General features: G+C 36.2%; 1 protein-coding gene across 4 annotated transcripts in view; it reads left to right on the top strand.

Moving 5' to 3' along the window:
- The window catches only part of ZDHHC20 (zinc finger DHHC-type palmitoyltransferase 20), a 103,863-nt gene extending 87,986 nt beyond the window's left edge, over positions 1-15,877 (top strand). For 3 of the 4 annotated variants that reach the window (XM_049867446.1, XM_049867449.1, XM_049867448.1), the window contains 5 exons: positions 793-919; positions 8,177-8,266; positions 9,753-9,868; positions 10,917-10,994; positions 12,413-15,877. In XM_049867446.1, coding sequence (XP_049723403.1) covers positions 793-919; positions 8,177-8,266; positions 9,753-9,868; positions 10,917-10,954 — 371 coding nt within the window. In that variant the 3' untranslated portion in view covers positions 10,955-10,994; positions 12,413-15,877. Of the gene's footprint in view, positions 1-792; positions 920-8,176; positions 8,267-9,322; positions 9,368-9,752; positions 9,869-10,916; positions 10,995-12,412 lie in introns of those variants that run through there. The other variant, XM_049867447.1, reaches the window with a different exon arrangement.
- The last annotated feature ends 1,894 nt before the right edge of the window (positions 15,878-17,771 follow it).

Genomic DNA, 17,771 nt, shown 5'->3' with positions numbered 1-17,771 from the left:
ATTCTCTAGACTATGACTTTCATATCCTTCCAACATCACTGTTTGGAATAATTCTCCTTTAATAATGTTCTCATCTGGTGATAATTCCTGGAGTATACATTTAGAAGACATATCGAGGGAGACCAGGTTCCTGTAGTTCTCCAGTATCACATCCCTGTACAAAGTCTTCTGAGTAGAGTCCAGGGATTCCCAGTCCTCCTGAGAGAATTCTATGGCCACATCCTTGAATGTCAACAGTCCCTGGGAAAGAGCCATTCTGGATGCCTCTTTTTTCCCTTTTCCTCCAGGCTTCATTCTCAGGCAAGATAAGTCTTGAGAAGTCAGTGCTAGCCGTGACCTTCGCTCCGCGCAATCTGCTTCCCTGTATGCCTATGTGTGGATTCTTTAGTAGAAATTTTACCTCATTTGTCTTTGAATCCCAAATACTATCAGGTACATAGTAGGTAATTCATAAATAATGAGTAAGTGAAGTTGCAAGAGTTAAAATCTTTGTTTTTCCCAAGAAAACCCAACTAAGTTACTATTACACACACTTTGGTAGATTTTCAGTAACATTAAGTGATTATTTTGATACTATCATTTTATAAGATTGATGAAAATGTTCAGATGTGATACTTTTTCCCAGAGAAGTTTTAGAGCTTTATCTTTTAATTGCTGCAAATACATTGTTTTGCTTAAGTTGTTTATACTTTCTTATATCAAAGATATAAAGTACAAAAACTAGTGTGTTTCATCCTTCCTACAATTCTTAAATAGATTGACTAGTTTTGTTTGTTTTTTTCAATGTAACAGAATCATTCCGTGCTCCCACATTTTCATATGGACCTGATGGAAATGGTTTCTCTCTTGGATACAGTAAAAATTGGAGGGAAGTCTTCGGTGATGAAAAGAAATATTGGTTAATTCCAGTATTTTCAAGGTAATCTATAAAGTGTCAGAAAATATGCAATCTATGATAGTCCCTTGTCTCTATGAATGGTAAAATATCTTAAGATTCAGAGAATACAATATATTTTTGTGGGCCTTGAGAATGAAAACTCAGAATACCTTAATCATATATAAAAGATTTTACTCATTTTCTTTTTCAAAGGAATGTTTGAGTGTGTTAAAAGTAGGAAAAATAAAGATGATTTATAAAAAAAATAAAAATCATTCTTTTTTCCTTCAAAATAAAAATAAGTTGTTTGAGGTAGAGAAACATAAAAAAACAAAACCAGTTGTTGAGTTGATACTGATTCATGGCAACCCCATATATGTCACAGTAGAACTGTGCTCCGTAGGGTTCCCAGTGGCTGGGTTTTTTGTTTGTTTGTTTTGGAAGTGGATCACCAGGCCTTTCATTTGAGGAGCCTTTCTCTTGAGGTGCCTCTGGATTGACTAGAACCTCCAATCTTTCAGTTAGCAACTGAGTGCATTATCCATTTCCTTCACCCAGGGTCTCTGGATGAACTTTAGGTGGGCTAATATAATTGGAGTTCCCATAGTAATCAGGTGAGATGGCAGAAGAAATATTTGAAGAAATAATGCTTAAAATTTTTTCCAAACTTGGTAAACGCTATAAAACCACAGATCCGAGAAGCTCAACACTGAGCACAAGAAACATGAAGAAAACTACACAAAGCACATCATAATCAAATTGCATGAAACTAAGAAAATCCTAACCAGCCAGAAGGAGGGAAAAACGACACATATAAAGTAACAAAACTAAGGATGACGCCAAACTTCTTGCCAGAAAACAAGACAAACCAGAAGGCAGTGAAACAACATCTGTTATCCTGTGTACAACAAAATGTTTTTGAGGACAAAAGTCATTTTTAGTTGAAAAAAGAAAAAAATAGACACTTTAGTTAATGAAGAAAGAAAACCACTACACGACACTTAAAATATGTCACTTGAATGTCAAATATTTTTTCCTTCTCTATAATGACTTTTTACACACCAAACACTAAGGCCAAAGATGAAGAAACTGAAGATTTTATCAGCTTCTGCAGTTTGAAATTGATCGAACACGCAATCTGGATACATTGATAATTACTGGTGATTGGAATGTGAAAGTCGGAAACGAAGAAGGATCAGTAGTTGGAAAGTATGGCCTTGGTGATAGAAACAACGCCAGAGATCGAATCACAGAATTTTGCAAGACCAACGACTTCTTCATTGCAAATACCTTTTTTTCACCAACATAAACAGCAACCATACGCATGGGCCTTGGCAGATGGAATACACAGGAATCAAATCGCCTACATCTGTGGAAAGGGGCGATAGAAAAGCTCAGTATCATCGGTCAGAACAAGGCCAGAGACAGACTGTGGAACAGACCGTCAATTGCTCATATGCAAGTTCAAGCTGAAACTGAAGAAAATCAGAGCAAGTCCATGAGAGCCAAAATACGACCTTGAGTATATCCCACCTGAATTTAGAGACCATCTCAAGAAGAGATTAGATGTGTTGAACACTAATGACCGAAGACCAGACGAGTTTTGGAATGACATCATATATGAAGAAAGCAAGAGGTCATTGAAAAGACAGGAAAGACCAAGATGGACGTCAGAGGAGACCCTCAACCTTGCTCTCAAATGTCAAGCAGCTAAAGCAAAAGGAAGAAATGATGAAGTAAAAGAACCAAACAGAAGATTTCAAAGGGTGACTCGGGAAGACAAAGTAAGGTATTACAATGACATGTGCAAAGAGCTGGAGATAGAAAACCAAAGGGAAGGACACGCTCTGCATTTCTCAAGCTGAAAGAACTGAAGAAAAAATTCAAGCCTCGAGTTGCGATAGTGAAGGATTCTATGGGGAAAATATTAAAGGACGCAGGAAGTATCAAAAGAAGATGGAAGGAATACACAGAGTCATTATACCAAAAAGAATTAGTCAACATTCAACCATTTCAAGAGGTAGCGTATGATCAGGAACCGATGGTACTGAAGGAAGAAGTCCAAGCTGCTCTGAAGGCATTGGCAAAAATCAAGGCTCCAGGAATTAATGGAGTATCAATTGAGATGTTTCAACAAATGGATGCAGCACTGAAAGTGCTTACTCATCTATGCCAAGACATATGGAAGACAGCTTCCTGGCCAACCAACTGGAAGAGATCCATATTTATGCCTATTCCCAAGAAAGGTGATCCAGCCGAACGCGGAAATTATCAAACAATATCGTTAATATCACACGCCAGCAAAATTTTGCTGAAGATCATTCAAAAACGGCTACAGCAGTATATTGACCGGGAACTACCAGAAATTCAGGCCAGATTCAAGAGAGGATGCGGAACCAGCGATATCGTTGCTGATGTCAGATGTATCCTGGCTGAAAGCAGAGAGTACCAGAAGGATGTTTGCCTATGGTTTATTGAGTATGCAAAGGCATTGAACTGTGTGGATCGTAACAAATTATGGATAACATTTCGAAGAATGGGAATTCTAGAACCTTTAATTGTGCTCATGAGGAACCTGTACATACACAAGAGGCAGTCGTTCGGACAGAACAAGGGGATACTGATTGGTTTAAAGTCAGGAACAGTGAGTGCCAGGGTTCTGTTCTTTCACCATACCTATTCGATCTGTATGCTGAGCGAATAATACGAGAAGCTGGACTATATGAAGAACAACAGGGCATCAGGATTGGAGGAAGACTCATTAACAACCTGCGTTACGCAGATGACACAACCTTGCTTGCTGAAAGTTAAGCGGACTGAAGTTAATCCTTCACCTCAACATAAAGAAAATAAAAATCCTCACAACTGGAGCAATGAGCCACATCATGATAAACGGAGAAAAGATTGAAGTTGTCAAGGATTTCATTTTACTTGGATCCACAATCAACACCCATGGAAGCAGCAGTCAAGAAATCAAAAGATGCATTGCATTGGGTAAATCTGCTGCAAAAGACGTCTGTAAAGTGTTGAAGAGCAAAGATGTTACCTTGAAGACTAAGGTGCGCCTGACCCCAGCATGGTATTTTCAGTTGCATCATATGCATGTGAAAGCTGACACTGGATAAGGAAGACTGAAGAAGAATTGATGCCTTTGAATTGTACTGGCGAAGAATATTGAATATACCTGGACTGCCAAAAGAATGAACAAATCTGTCTTGGAAGAAGTACAACCAGAATGCTCCTTAGAAGCAAGGGTGGCGAGACTGCATCTTACATACTTTGGACATGTTGTCAGGAGGGATCAGTCCCTGGAGAAGGACATCATGCTTGGTGTAAAGTACAGGGTCAGCGGAAAAGAGGAAGACCCTCAACGAGATGGATTGACACAGTGGCTGCAACAACAGGTTCAAGCATAACAACGATTGTAAGGATGGCGCAGGACTGGGCAGTGTTTCGTTCTGTTGTGCGTAGAGTCGCTATGAGTCAGAACCAACTCGACAACACCTAACAACTAATAACATAATGACTTTGGTATGGCCTAAGATGGCTGGGAATTAGATATAAATTATGTCGAGCATTCTCGTTTAAATTTGAGGTAAAAATTGTACAGGCAGTCCCCAACTTATGACAGAGTTCTGTTCTGACATAAGTCAGATAGATACCTCATTTCATATTAACTGATGTTTCTTATGGTACAAAATGCTGAGTAAGATTCATGATAATGGCCTGATCTACAATGAAGTTGGCATCAGTGTCATAACAATGAAGTCGGAGTTGTGACATCTGTGGGGTGCATGTTCAATTGTCATATGTCATTAGAGTTGGACATTGTCCAACTTTCTATCCATTATGACTTCCAGCACCAACCTCATTGTAGAGCAGGCCAAAGTCTGTTATATGGCAGTGTTTTGAACAGTAAATCGTAAACATCTGGAGTGAATATCTGAGATTACATCAGCAAATTACATGCTGCAACATAGTATGTAGTACGTACTACTAACGATAAGATGTTTAGAAAAAAGGATGGTAGTAAGTGCAGTTCGTCATATTGCAAATACAACGTAAGTCAGGGACTACCTGTGTATGCGTTGGGTCTTCTTTGATTTAAGAGACAACAGAATATATAATTCACTTATGGAGTCTTTGAAACTATGCCTAATAAGTACAAATTCTTATGATTTTCTGGAGTCCTTGGGTGGTACAAATAGTTAATGTGCTCATCTGCTAATCGAAAGGTTGGTGGTTTGAGTCCACTCAGAGGCACCTCAGAAGGAAGTCCTGATGATCTGTTTCACAAAAATCAACCACTGAAAACCTATGGAACACAGTTCTACTTTGACAAACGTGGGGTCACTGTGAGTCTGAGTTGACTCAACAGAGCTGGTTTGGTTTTGGAATTTCTCTGACAGCTCACTAATGTCCTCTTCATTTTTTGTTCAGTCTTTTCTGTACTTCGTTTTGGATAGATCCTATTGTTACATCTCTTCTGTGTACTATAAACATAGAATTCAATGTTGACAGGTTTTGAGGGTACACCACACTTCCTTTAAAGATGTTGTTCCAGTATTTCCTGGCTTGCTTTGTTTATGACAAGAAGTCAGCATTACTCTTTATTCCACTGCTTATAATAAGTCCTTTTCTTCCCCTAAAAGATTTTTACCTTTATCACTGGTTTTAAGCAGTTTGCTTATGATATCCGTTGGTGTGGTTTTCCTTGCATTGTATCTTGCCTGGGTCTCGTTAGGTTTCTTGAATCTGTGAGTTTATAGTTTTCATCCAATATCAACTGCAGTGGGCTTGGTTTTTTTTTTTTAATCAATAATTCTTATCTTTTGTAGCTTTAGAAGTTTTCTGCCTGCTTCTTCCCTTCCTCCTCCCCTCATCCCTAGCTTTTCTGGAACTCTCAAGTACACATGTGTTAGATTACTTGATAGTGACCCACGGATCATTGTTATTCTGTCCCCAACCATTGCCTTTTTTTTTCTTTGCTTCAGTTTGGGTAGTTTCTATTGCTGTCTTTACAAGTTCACTGATCTTTTCTTCTGCAGCATGTAATCTGTTAAACCCATCCTATGCACTTTTTATTTCAGATACTGTATTTTTCTGCTCTAGAAGTTCAATTTGATTCTTTTTTATACCTTCCATTTTTCTCTTCATTATATTCATTTCATAGAAATATTCATGGGCATATTTGTAATCACTCATTCAAAGTTCTTGATGCTCATTTTCACTGTCATTTCTGGGTTTTTTCTACTGACTGATTTTTCTCCTAGTTACAGATCACATTTTCCTGCTGCGTCACATATCTGGTAATTTCTGATTCGATGCTGGACATTTTGGATGTTAGTTTGCTGAGCTCTGGATTTTATTGTCTTCCTTTAAAGAAATGTTGAATTTTGTTATGTCAGGCAATTATGTTACTTGTGTTTCAGCATGGTGCTTTTGAGGCTTGTTGGTTAGGGTGGAGCTAAAGTAGCCTTTTCTCTAGGGTTACAACTAAGGTGAGAGCCTGCTAGCATCAAATCTGGGTGTTCAGTGAGGTCTCTCCATTCATGCTGGTCCAATTTGAATGTCCCCAGTCTTGTGGGAGCTCCTGGGAGTTCTCTGAATTGTTCGACTTACATTGCCTAGCTGTTTTTTCCCAGAGATTCGTTTGTGTAGCTTAGCTTTTACCCCAAAACTTAAGTGTACTACTATGCAGATTTCTGTAGCCCTTTCCCCGCATATATCTCTCTATCTCAGCTCTGCCCCAGAGGTCAAAGCCACCTCAGCCTCCCCAAACTCCCATCTCTGTTACCTCAATCTAGAAAGACTACTTTGCTCACCTTGGTCTTGGCTAAAAGCTGGGGCTCACTTGGTATGTTTCTCTTCTTTCAGAGATTACAGTCCTATGCAGCCTGTTCTGAAAATAGTCGTTTTATGTACTGATATAGGAAATAATATTAGAGTCATTGTTCCCTGCCCTTGAGCATAGAGAATGTGACCGAGCTGGAGCTGGACTCACAAGGACTCACAAGGACACATCAACTGAGCCCTGAGGTATAAAGACAATAGAATAATCTTGGAAAATATCTTTTAGGGAAACTTTCACATAAGCCAGCACACAAGACTTTCCACTCTTATCTTTTTCTGTTAACATTTAGTGAATAGAAATATTGTTGGACCAATGAAGACCCTCCTGACTGTCGTTACTGAAACCTGTACCAATGATTGTTAAGAAAGGCAATTCAAAATGTAAGATCACAGTTTCTAGCCAATCTGTGAAAAAGTGAAGCTTTCAATGGTTTTGCCCATTTGTAATGTTAATATATACTGATGACTCAGTAACCTTCCTTGGGCTTGGACGGACATAGCTGTGGCAGCATGCTTGTCCATTTTCCCACTTCTGTCTATTCTGTAATTTCCTTGGACTTGGACAGACATGGCTGTGGCAGCATGCTTGTCTGTTTTCCCACTTCTGTCTATTCTGTAATTTCCTTGGACTCGGACAGATACGACTGTGGTAGCATGCTTGTCCGTTTTCCCATTCTTGCTTACTCTCTAATATTTCCTTGGACTCAGGCAGACATAGCTCTGGCAACATGCTTTGTCTGCTTCTCAACATTTGTCCTTTTGAATATATGCCAAATAAAACTTTCTTTTTGCTTTACTAAACTTGAAGATATTTTTTCCCCTACAACAGTACTATTCTGCTTTCTGGTTGTTTACTTTGAGAAGGTCAGGTTTATAGCTTATTCTATCTTGGCTGGATGTGAAAGTCCCTGTTGTATACAATTTTGATGTTTATAGAATGTGAAAGTAAGGCATAACTGTACAGTTTTTTAGATTGTGAGATTGAGGGTAGATGTTTTCTTCTCTTATTCACTGATAAATCCCTAGTGCTTAAAATAGTACCCAGAACATCATAGACAGTCAGTAAATTTGTCCAACTTTTGAATTTCAGTTCCAGCCTTTATGATTCACTTCCCCAAATACTGGAATACCTATATTTGATGTACTCTGCTAGGCATCCTAATCTTAATAGTGATATATAAAACTTTGTTTATAAATACTTATGTAAATCATAGTAGAACAAGAAGTCCTTCTGCCCCTGCAAAGAGGTTTTGTCACCTAAAGAAGATTATATAAGAAGAAAGCTTATTTCTTCAGTGGAGACTAATAACTCTAAATAGAAATCTTAGGAATTATTCCCTGAAATGACATTGTGATAATTTCTTTATACCATGCCTCTGAAAAATGGGTGTCAAATTTGGCCACTATGATTTAACTTATATATTACTGCTATTTTTCATTATGCAGCTTGGGTGATGGTTGCAGTTTTCCAGCTCGCCTTGTGGGGATGGATCCAGAACAAGCTTCTGTTACAAGCCAAAATGAATATGCCAGAAGGTGTGCTTCTTGTCATTAAGTTTTTTAGTATTCTAATATTCATTCGACGGCAGTGGGTTAATATTCATGATAAAGGAAGTGGTGTACATGTGTTACACATACATGTTAGTGTAATAAATAAGAACGATACTAACTCAGTAAGCCAGCATGAATAAAGAGAAATTCCCTTTAAATTTTTTGTTAACTGAGGGCTAATGTGTAAACGTGTCTATATTTTGTCTTCCAAACCAGAACACTTTTGAGAGCAGAATTCTTGGTATTGATAAATAGTTATACCAGAACAGTCGTACATAATACTGGAAATGTCTGGGCAAAGTGGGAAGCATGGCCACCGTAAATATGCTGCGTCTTCCTAGAAACTAAGGCTTTCTTTCAGCAATTAATTTTACTGGTTTATATCAGTTATATTATTTTCTAAGGAATTTGTCATTTTATCACTTACAATTTTAGTTTGATAAACAGATTTTAACTATAGTGTCAAAATACTATTAATAAGGATTAAAAAATACAATTATAAATATTTTTCTCAATTCTTCTTAGAGGAAATTTTTTTTTATAGTACTTCCATAGCAAGCAAACTGTTTCACAAATTCTGAGAATTAGGTCATTTTAAATGAAATTTTAAGGAAGCTAGAGATACTTCTGCCAGAAGTTGAAAAGTATTTATCACATAAATAAATGGTGGGGGAGAGAGGATTGTAAATTCCAAGCTAGCCTGTTAATATTGGAAGAGCACAGGCCTTAGAACCTAGAACTTAAAGCCTAAGATCTTAAAGCTCTAACATTTCTTATGATTCTGAACAAATCACTCAAACTCTCTGAGCCTCAGTTTCCACCTCTACAAAATGAAATAATCATACCTACCTCCAGGGGTTATTCTGGGGGTCAAGATAATGTGTAGAAAGCACTTGGTGCTGTGTCTGGCCCATAATAGATACACAACAAATATTAATTCCCTTTTCCCCCTCCTTTCCTTCCTCTGTTCCCTCCCTCCCCGGATCTCTTAACTAGTAAAGTAAGTCTACACTAAATCACTAAATCATTTTTTCCCCTTAGATCTAAACTGCAGAGGTAGAAAGCAGAAAACTTGGGAAATGACAGGTAATTTTTTTGTACTGGCCACAGATGTAGATCCTCACCTGTCCTTTTTCTACCCTATGGCTCTTGATTAACATGTTAAAAGCATTTCAGACTGGCCTCTGAAGCTTTTTTTCTTTTGTCTAATTGTTTTCATTGACAGTGTTGTAATACAGATTCCGGGTCCAGAAAACCAATTAGTGGGGGTTGCGGGGGTGGATTTTTCTTTTGAAGATAGAATTTTTTTCAGAGTGTTTTTTAAGATCCAATGAGTTGCCCTCACATATTTAGGAGAAAGAATACTAATTTGCTGCTTATTAATTTATTAAGTATCCTGACTCGACAGCACTGGGTACTGGGTGGGAATCCAGCATTAAGCTATTACAAAATAATTTACTCCTTTTTTCAGTATTGGATCAAATCAACCCTTTCCTATCAAACCGCTTAGCGAATCAAAAAACCGATTGTTGGACAGTGAATCTCAGTGGACAGAGACTAGATCCGAAGAAGGCATTGTCAGATCAGGTAATATTTCTAATCTGAACACATTGCTTCATCTGGTGAAAATGAAAATCACTAGGTTTAATAAACATGGAAAAAGCAAAATAATGTGATACTCTACATATATGGGGTGTAGTGTTTATTGTTAGCTTTGTGGGGGAGGGGTTTGGATGAAGAAGGTATAATGGCTACTGTTGTTTTTTGTTCTCTTCATTAAAAAGGTTTTTTTGTGTGTGTGTATGTGTGTGTGTTACCTAGTCCCATACTTTTTACCTCAGATATGTGGAAAGTTCTTTCGACATTGTATATTCTGAATTATGTTTTGAACAAGTTTATATCCTTTAGGATTCGTTAATTGGAAGTAATTTTTGAAAAGCATTGTACTCTTTGCTCCCTTAATTTGAAAAAAGAATGCACTGAATACATTTTAACCATTTCTTGATGACTGTTGATCACTTCATGGATCCTGGATGCAGTATAGATGGTTGTTAAGACAGAAGTGGACTTCTGAATTAGGTCTGGATTTACAATATAGTCTGGCCACTTAATAGCATTACAGCATAAAAATGAGCTGTGGTATTTCTTAATAATTAAGGTAGTAGCATTGTCATCATCTTGCACTGTAGAAAGTGGTTTGGGACATTCAGATGAAGTTGTACCAACTCTAGGAAATACCATGGGACTTGGTGTGAGAATTTGATCTTTTCTTGCTTTTTATTTTCTTACTTGTAGCAGCATTTGCAACATTCTCTTAATTTCTTTAAGGTCTTCATTAAGATCATTAGTTCCCTGTGTAACATCAAGGGAAAAATTCACTTTGTAAATTTCTGAATCATTACTGCCTAATGTCTTTAAAGCCAGTGGGCATTTTTACCAGGACAAGCATAAAGGCAAACTTTGTTAAAGCTGCTTTTCTTCTGAGTTCAACAAGACAAACAGTTGGCAAGCATTAGCCTTTTTAGTACTACATAATAGTTGCTTTTGCTGTAATCATAAATTTTAGCATTTAACCAGAAACTTAATGCTTTTCTTTTATTTTTTGGTCATGTCATATATAATTATGTGCTTACAGGGACAAATAACCATGTTACAGTGACAGTAGAAAATTGAGTACCACTCGTTCATAACTAACCCTTTGAATAAGAGCAAGGTAAGACAGTATAAAGGTAATTTCCTTGAACAAAAGCAGTTTATTTGCATATTTTATAATCTTTTAAAACAATTTGATTTTTTATTTTATTTTTTGCTCTTTTCAATTGTATCAGCAAAATTAGGCAGTTCAGGAGAGCCTGGAAGGTATTAACATCTGCTTATGTCCCATTTTTCTTACCATTCCTACCACAATCTTAGTAAATAATCGATGGTAGATTAGTGAAGAAACTAACAAAAATTGTTTAGAGTTGGTATGTGGGCAACTAACCTTTTCACTATAGACTACCTTATTAGTTGGTTGAATCAAAGAAGAAAAAGTGACTTTTGCCCATTATCAAAGAAAGTTAATCCACAGTGGAGTAACTGAAATTAAAGACTGAAAAATAAGACTTAACGGATTTATTCATGTTGTTCAGTTTGTAAAAGATAGGGCAACAAAGCAGTTTAGCCAGGTACATTGATCAGCTATTCTTTTTGTGCCAGGAGACCAAGCCAGAAGAAATTAGTTTAAATAGCAATAAAAGACATTTCAGAGAGAAAATTATAAGCAGTTTACAAGCAGTAATATATACAATGAAGGTGATGTTTAACACTCAAACTATGAGGGATGTAGTGAGCTGTTTCTCTTCAGATGCTTAAAAATAAAGAAGACAGCTATCTATTTTTAAGACAGGAGCTAAGCTGAATGGCCTAAAGCATCTCACCCAGGTATTAGATTTTTGACAGCCTGCTTAAAGAGTGTTTGTTAGTTACCTGTTGCTTCATAACAAATTACCACAAACTTCGCTTGCCAGCTTAAGAAACACACATCTGTTATCTGTCTCTGTGGGTCAGGAGTTGATTTGTTCAATTAGGGGAGCATCTGCTTCCTTGCTTGCGTGTTTGTTGGCAGGATTCGGTTCCTTGAAAGAGACCTAGAGCTGGTGTCCAAACAGAGCCTAAGACCAAGACAGAATCCGACACTCATTCTGGGGCTTACATTGGGCAGACTGGGCTTGAGTCTGAAGAGGAGAAATGGGAACAGCAGGTTGTGGCCTTGCTGCAAAGAGGCATGGCTCCCTCGACAAGGGCTTCATCACAGGAGTACCACAGTGGCTGATTCTGGTGATGGTTAGCAGCTTAGAGCAAGTACTTTTAAAATGTTTCCTCAGTTGATATCCAAGCAAATAGCAAGGGAGAACTGTAGTAATCCACCTCCTAAAATGCCCTTTTGAGTGTTCAGGAGAAGAAAGTCAATGCTTTCCCCTTATTTACTGCTTATAAAAATCATTAGTATAACATTTGTAGTATTAAAGTTATTCATGTCCTGTCTTACCAGCATTGTATCTTTAGCCCACAGAGCCACTTAAAAAAATCTTAGGTTTAGAAATATGAATCAAGTGTTAACCAGTAACTCAGTTGTTTCTTTTTTTATAGGTTTATAGAAATACATTATGAACTGATACTTTCAGTTTTATTTGGAAGAAAATGATCGGTGGAATAAAACAAAGTATAATAGAAGATGTATTTTAAAAAAAAAAAGGAAGCCTTCGTACAGATCACCGTTTCCACAGAAGCACTACTCCAGAGCAGGAAGATGCCTTAATCTCCCAGGTCCATTTGTTCAGCACTGACCTATGTCTACAGAAGTGACTACATTTTACTTTGGAAATAATACTTTTATGAGATGCCGTAATATGAGCCATCAGGTCACATGTTTAACACATGTGTTTCTTTGATACCTGAGTTACATTAGTAGAGTTATTTCTTACTGTACATTATAATTTTTCACACCAACAACACGAGCTAAAAACTTGTCTAAGTGAGTCTGTCTAGGACAGTGTGGTGGCTGAAAGTGAGTAATAATATCCAAATTACTGTTGCTTATACTCTATAAGGAAAATGAAATAACTGCCTTTTTTATTGGGTGTTTGCTAATTCGTAATTACTGTTTTATACTTTCAACATTTTTAATAAACTTTTTTATTGTTGGCTATAAAATAATATTCAGAAGGACTCGGAAATCTAAATATAATCATAATAAAACATAGAGTACATTTGTATAATTCATTAAAGGCTGAGTTATAATCATTAATACAACCATGTAGTCTATTGTATACCCGAGGCTTAAAGGAAACTTGGCAGTATGAGGAATATTTTGGGTTCTCTTTGCTTTTTAATTACTTTTTTGTTGAACTTTCAAGGATACTTATACAGGCAGGGAAACACAAAAGTACATGTTCAACACAAATATTAACACAGTAGGAATAGGTAGAAGTGGTAGAAGAAGGGTAAAGAGAAAGATAGGCAAGATATTGTTAAGCTGTTAAAAAATGTTTTCATTCCTAAAGGTATTTAGAATGTAACATGCTTTTTACAGTAATCCTGTAATAGTTTAAACAGTGATATAAAATGCAGTTGGAACTAGGGGAAAGACTTTAGAATAATACCACTCTTAGGAAAGAAATTCTAATAACCTGAATGGTTGTTTAAACCCTCCCAGTCCCTGAAAAGTAAATTCCACTCTTAAACGGAGAATTTTATGTCTGACTTCTCTCGGAGCAGCCCTTTTCTGCCTAGATAACATCTCCTTTTAAAATCCAGTCTGAGTGGTAGGAATTACTGCATTGATTCTAAAGAAAAGTACAGTATCTTTTAAAAGAGAAACAGTGTAGACCTGTTATTCCTCATCGATACTATTTAGTCAAATACAGCTATTCCTCATTTACACTGTTGAATGAAGCACAAACCAAAATGATTGATTACTTCCAGCAGATGAGTAGAGATAAATCTTAACCAGCATATCTATAAGTATCAAAGGCTATAGTTTCCTTATCTATAAAATTAGGTGGGGGTGGGAGGGTATTGTGAATGACGGATGACTTCTAACATTCTGTGATTCCTGATTTTTGAAAATAATTCCTTTTCATTCATCCAACAAATATTTTTGGAGTACCTTCTAAATGCCAGACAATATAGAAGGCATAGCTCTATAATTTCCTAATGTAACATAGATTTTTTTAACATAGATTTTACAGCTAACCATGCCCACTTTACAGTTTCTAGAATTTGTCTAATTTCATTGGCTAGCAAAACATTAGATTTTAAGAGAAAATAACTTTTTTTCCCTTTGAACCAAAAGAACAAGTTAGCTTTTAAAATATAGTTTGAAATACTACCTTTGTTTTAACTCTGTAGTCATATTAATCTTGATTCTAGAAAACTTAAATATGAGCTTAAGAGACATCAATTACCAACCAAAACCATCACTTCAGTTTGGCAGTTTCCAAGTTTCCATATTATAAGGAAACAGTAAATGTTTGAAGTTGCTTGACTACCGTCAGAAACTTTCTCCTGGTACTTTTGTGACTACATTTAGTTCAGAGGCTCTGCAAGCACTTGGTTAAACAACTGGGGAAACGTGATTTCCCCTTTAAGCTGGCAGGCACTTGTGTGGTATTGTAATATTTCTCAATTCTTTTTAATTGCTGTTATTTAACATCGTCTTTAATAGCATAGTAAACACCTTTTAAAGCTTTCTCAATTAAAGCCTTTTGCTTTAGTTACCTTTGATTTAATTTATGGCCAACGTTTTTCCGAATTCTAAATAATATTTAGCTAGGTTGGTTCATGCATATTAGTGTGCACTCAGCAAGGGGGCCTACAGGTGGTAAGGGGGTCAGAGAAAGGCTGCCTCTTTGGTATTTCAACTGATCCTGATTATTGCCATCAACTATTTGGGGAAGAAAAGGTCAGACTGAAGCCCTGTCAAAGTTTATGAGTACTATCTTTTGTCCTTTAAGCACTTGAACATTTGTGATGCCATTTAAGGAAAATAAAGTTGAGTTTCAGGTCTTGTTATTGCCATTAAAAACAAATTGGACTTGGTTTATCTGGGTATGCATGTACTTGGGTATTCTGTACCTGAAGCATCTGACCAGTATTACCATGCCAAACCAAAGAGCAGCTATGGTATATTAGCTATTAAAATGAACATGTTTACAGCATTTAGTTTCATCTTTACATACAAATGATTTTTTAAAAATCTTTTTACATATTTAGTAGTTAGAATCTAATGTGTCATAAATGTAAGGTTAGTTTAAATCAAATATACAGTGTTTACCTGGATTTTATTTCTACTAGAAAGCAGATTTTTGACTGTTTACAAGATTGTTTAAATTAAATATTATCAGAATATGATATTTCCATTCAGTAATCTTTAAAGTAAATGTGCATAGTTCAGACGGTGGTTTATAAATATGTTCAGCTTATATTTTGTTCTCAGACTAGCACTTGCTATCAATGGAAGGTATTTTATAACTAATCTGTTATTAAAAATTAATCATATTTTTGCATTTCAGCCAAAACAAAGACCATGTCTAATAATCTCCTAGGTATAATATGTAAATCTGAAATCCATGTGTTTCATGTGATCTAAACTGTGTTTTCTAATTAAAACTAAAAATACAATATAGATTCAGAAAGACCAGTATTTTTCTAGTGCCTTCACTTTATATTATTTTTGTTGGGTTGCATAAAGAAGCAAGGAATTGTATTTGTATTAGAAGATTAAGAAAGCTAATGGGTCAAGTTTGTTATATTTGTATATGATTGCAGATGAGTCTATACCCATTTTAAAGAAAAGATGGACACTATTTTAAAGTGACCTTTAATATGCTTTTATATAAACAAATTTGAAATACAGTTTACTTTGGATGTCTTAATACCATAAACCATATTTTTATTTCTCAGGAGTGTAATCCTGGACCATGGCTTGAAGTTAACTTTGCTCTGTCTTTTGGATGGCCTAACCTATATTAACAGGAAAGCAGAACATTTTTAAACTTTTGTTTCAAAAATCATAATAATGAATTATTTTGTTAATAAAGAAGTAAAGATGAAGTCCTGTATTTGAGTAGTTTGTTGTTATAATGTGGTATATACTGAACAAGAGAATAACTATTATTTTGATTAACTTGAAAATCAGGTAAAGTGGTGTTTAGTTAGAGAAAGAAATTTAGCTAATAATTTGGGTATTATTATTATTAGGTATTATTTGCATTGGAATTGTCATTTGCTTACTTTTTTACCTTAGAGGTATACTTAGAAAGAGTTTAACGTAGCTTTTACTGAACATAATTTAATTTTCAATTTGGAAGTCACTTTAGAATCTTAAGCACCTGCAAATCACTTTTAAAGGTTGTTGAGTTGTGGTTATTAAAATATTAAATAATTCATTTTATCTTATGTAGAATTCTTTTATGGCATCCGTACTCATTCCTTCCAGTTTTATAATAATGAGATACCGAGGCTGCTGAATAAAGCAAGAAGGCTCTGTGTTAGGGCTGTTATTTCTAGTTTTGAGATCAATAAAATTTCAAAATAATCTGCAGCAAGGGGCAAGTATGGGCAAAGCAATTTTTCTTTATTTATGGTACTCTTATTTTATTTATTTATTTATTTTTACCATGTGCATGAATTACTTTTAAGAAAGAAAATAGGTACCTTGACATTCTGGTGAAAGGTACATTATTTGATACATGATGCTGGAAAACAATTAACGATTTGGCAAAAAAAAAAAAAAAGCTGCCTCTTCCACCCTTAACATTTTACATCAGAGCAAATTCCACACTGGCCCATAGACTTAAAAATCGAAAACAGGTACTAGAAGAAGGCATAGGTACAGAATTTTATAGTAGGATAGGAAGGGTAGGAACTGGCATAATGCTGGTAATCATAAAGGAAAACAGATTTGAGTACATGAATTTTTAAAAAGAGAGCTAATAGGAAAAAATAGAGATAAAACCAGAACAGGAAATTGACAAAGGTAAATAAGAATGATCAATGTACAGCATGTAAAAAGAGGCTTCCTTAGTAATCAAAAAAGTACAAATCAAGACATGAAGAAGACTACTGCCTAGGTTAAGCAAGAGCCAGTGTGGGAGGATGTGGGCAAAGAAGCATTTTTGCAGGGACCATAACCTTCCTAAAAAGCAATTTGGCTGTATGTGTGGGTCTTCACTGTACGTCACCTCTGACTTAGTAACCTCGCCTTATGACTGTATACAGAGATGTGTTTATAAAGCTAGTTGGAGAAGTTTTTAAGCAGTGAATTAGGAAAAATAATATCCATCAATAGGATATTGGCTAAATTGTATTACTCTATTCCAGAGACTACAGCAAAGGCATTTAAAGAACCCTTTGTATAGCTTCTTTCCATGGGAAAGATCTTAAAGACATTGGGTGAAAAAAGTCAAATTTCAGAAGTCTTCCCATATAGTATGATCTCATGTTGAATATGGATTGGGTGGCAATAGAGCTCAGCAGTCCAGCACAGGGCCATTAGTGCCCCATGGCTGTGACCCCGCCAGAACCCACACAGAGCTGGGGGGCTGGCCAAGCAGCTTTTGGGTGAGTCCAGTGGGCCACCGGCTTCGTTATAATTTGCCTCATGTGGCCCCGGCAAGTGACCACTGTCCAATTGGAAGTTATACCAACTATAAACCTGTGTATATAGATTATGGACAAGTTGCTATATGCTGTTCCCTCAGCCTTTTAAAATAAACTTTAAATCTTTTTCTGCAACATGTAGCCCCTATGGGTGTGAAGAAGTTGCCATATATGCTAAAAGTACAGTTTGAAGAATTACTTGTTTTGTAATCCTTTTTGGTTAAAACTCACTGGCAAGGAACATCTGGAAATGACTTTTGGGAATGCAGTTTTTACATCACTTCTCAGACTCATGGCCATGTGTGGTGGGAGAGCAGAAGGCAGTGTGGTCCACACCAGAATGTGC

The sequence above is a fragment of the Elephas maximus genome, chromosome 23, assembly GCF_024166365.1.
Source record: "Elephas maximus indicus isolate mEleMax1 chromosome 23, mEleMax1 primary haplotype, whole genome shotgun sequence".
NCBI classification, from domain to species: domain Eukaryota; kingdom Metazoa; phylum Chordata; class Mammalia; order Proboscidea; family Elephantidae; genus Elephas; species Elephas maximus.
Note: the sequence above shows the minus strand (reverse complement) of the source record. Positions and strands in the feature narration are given on the sequence as shown.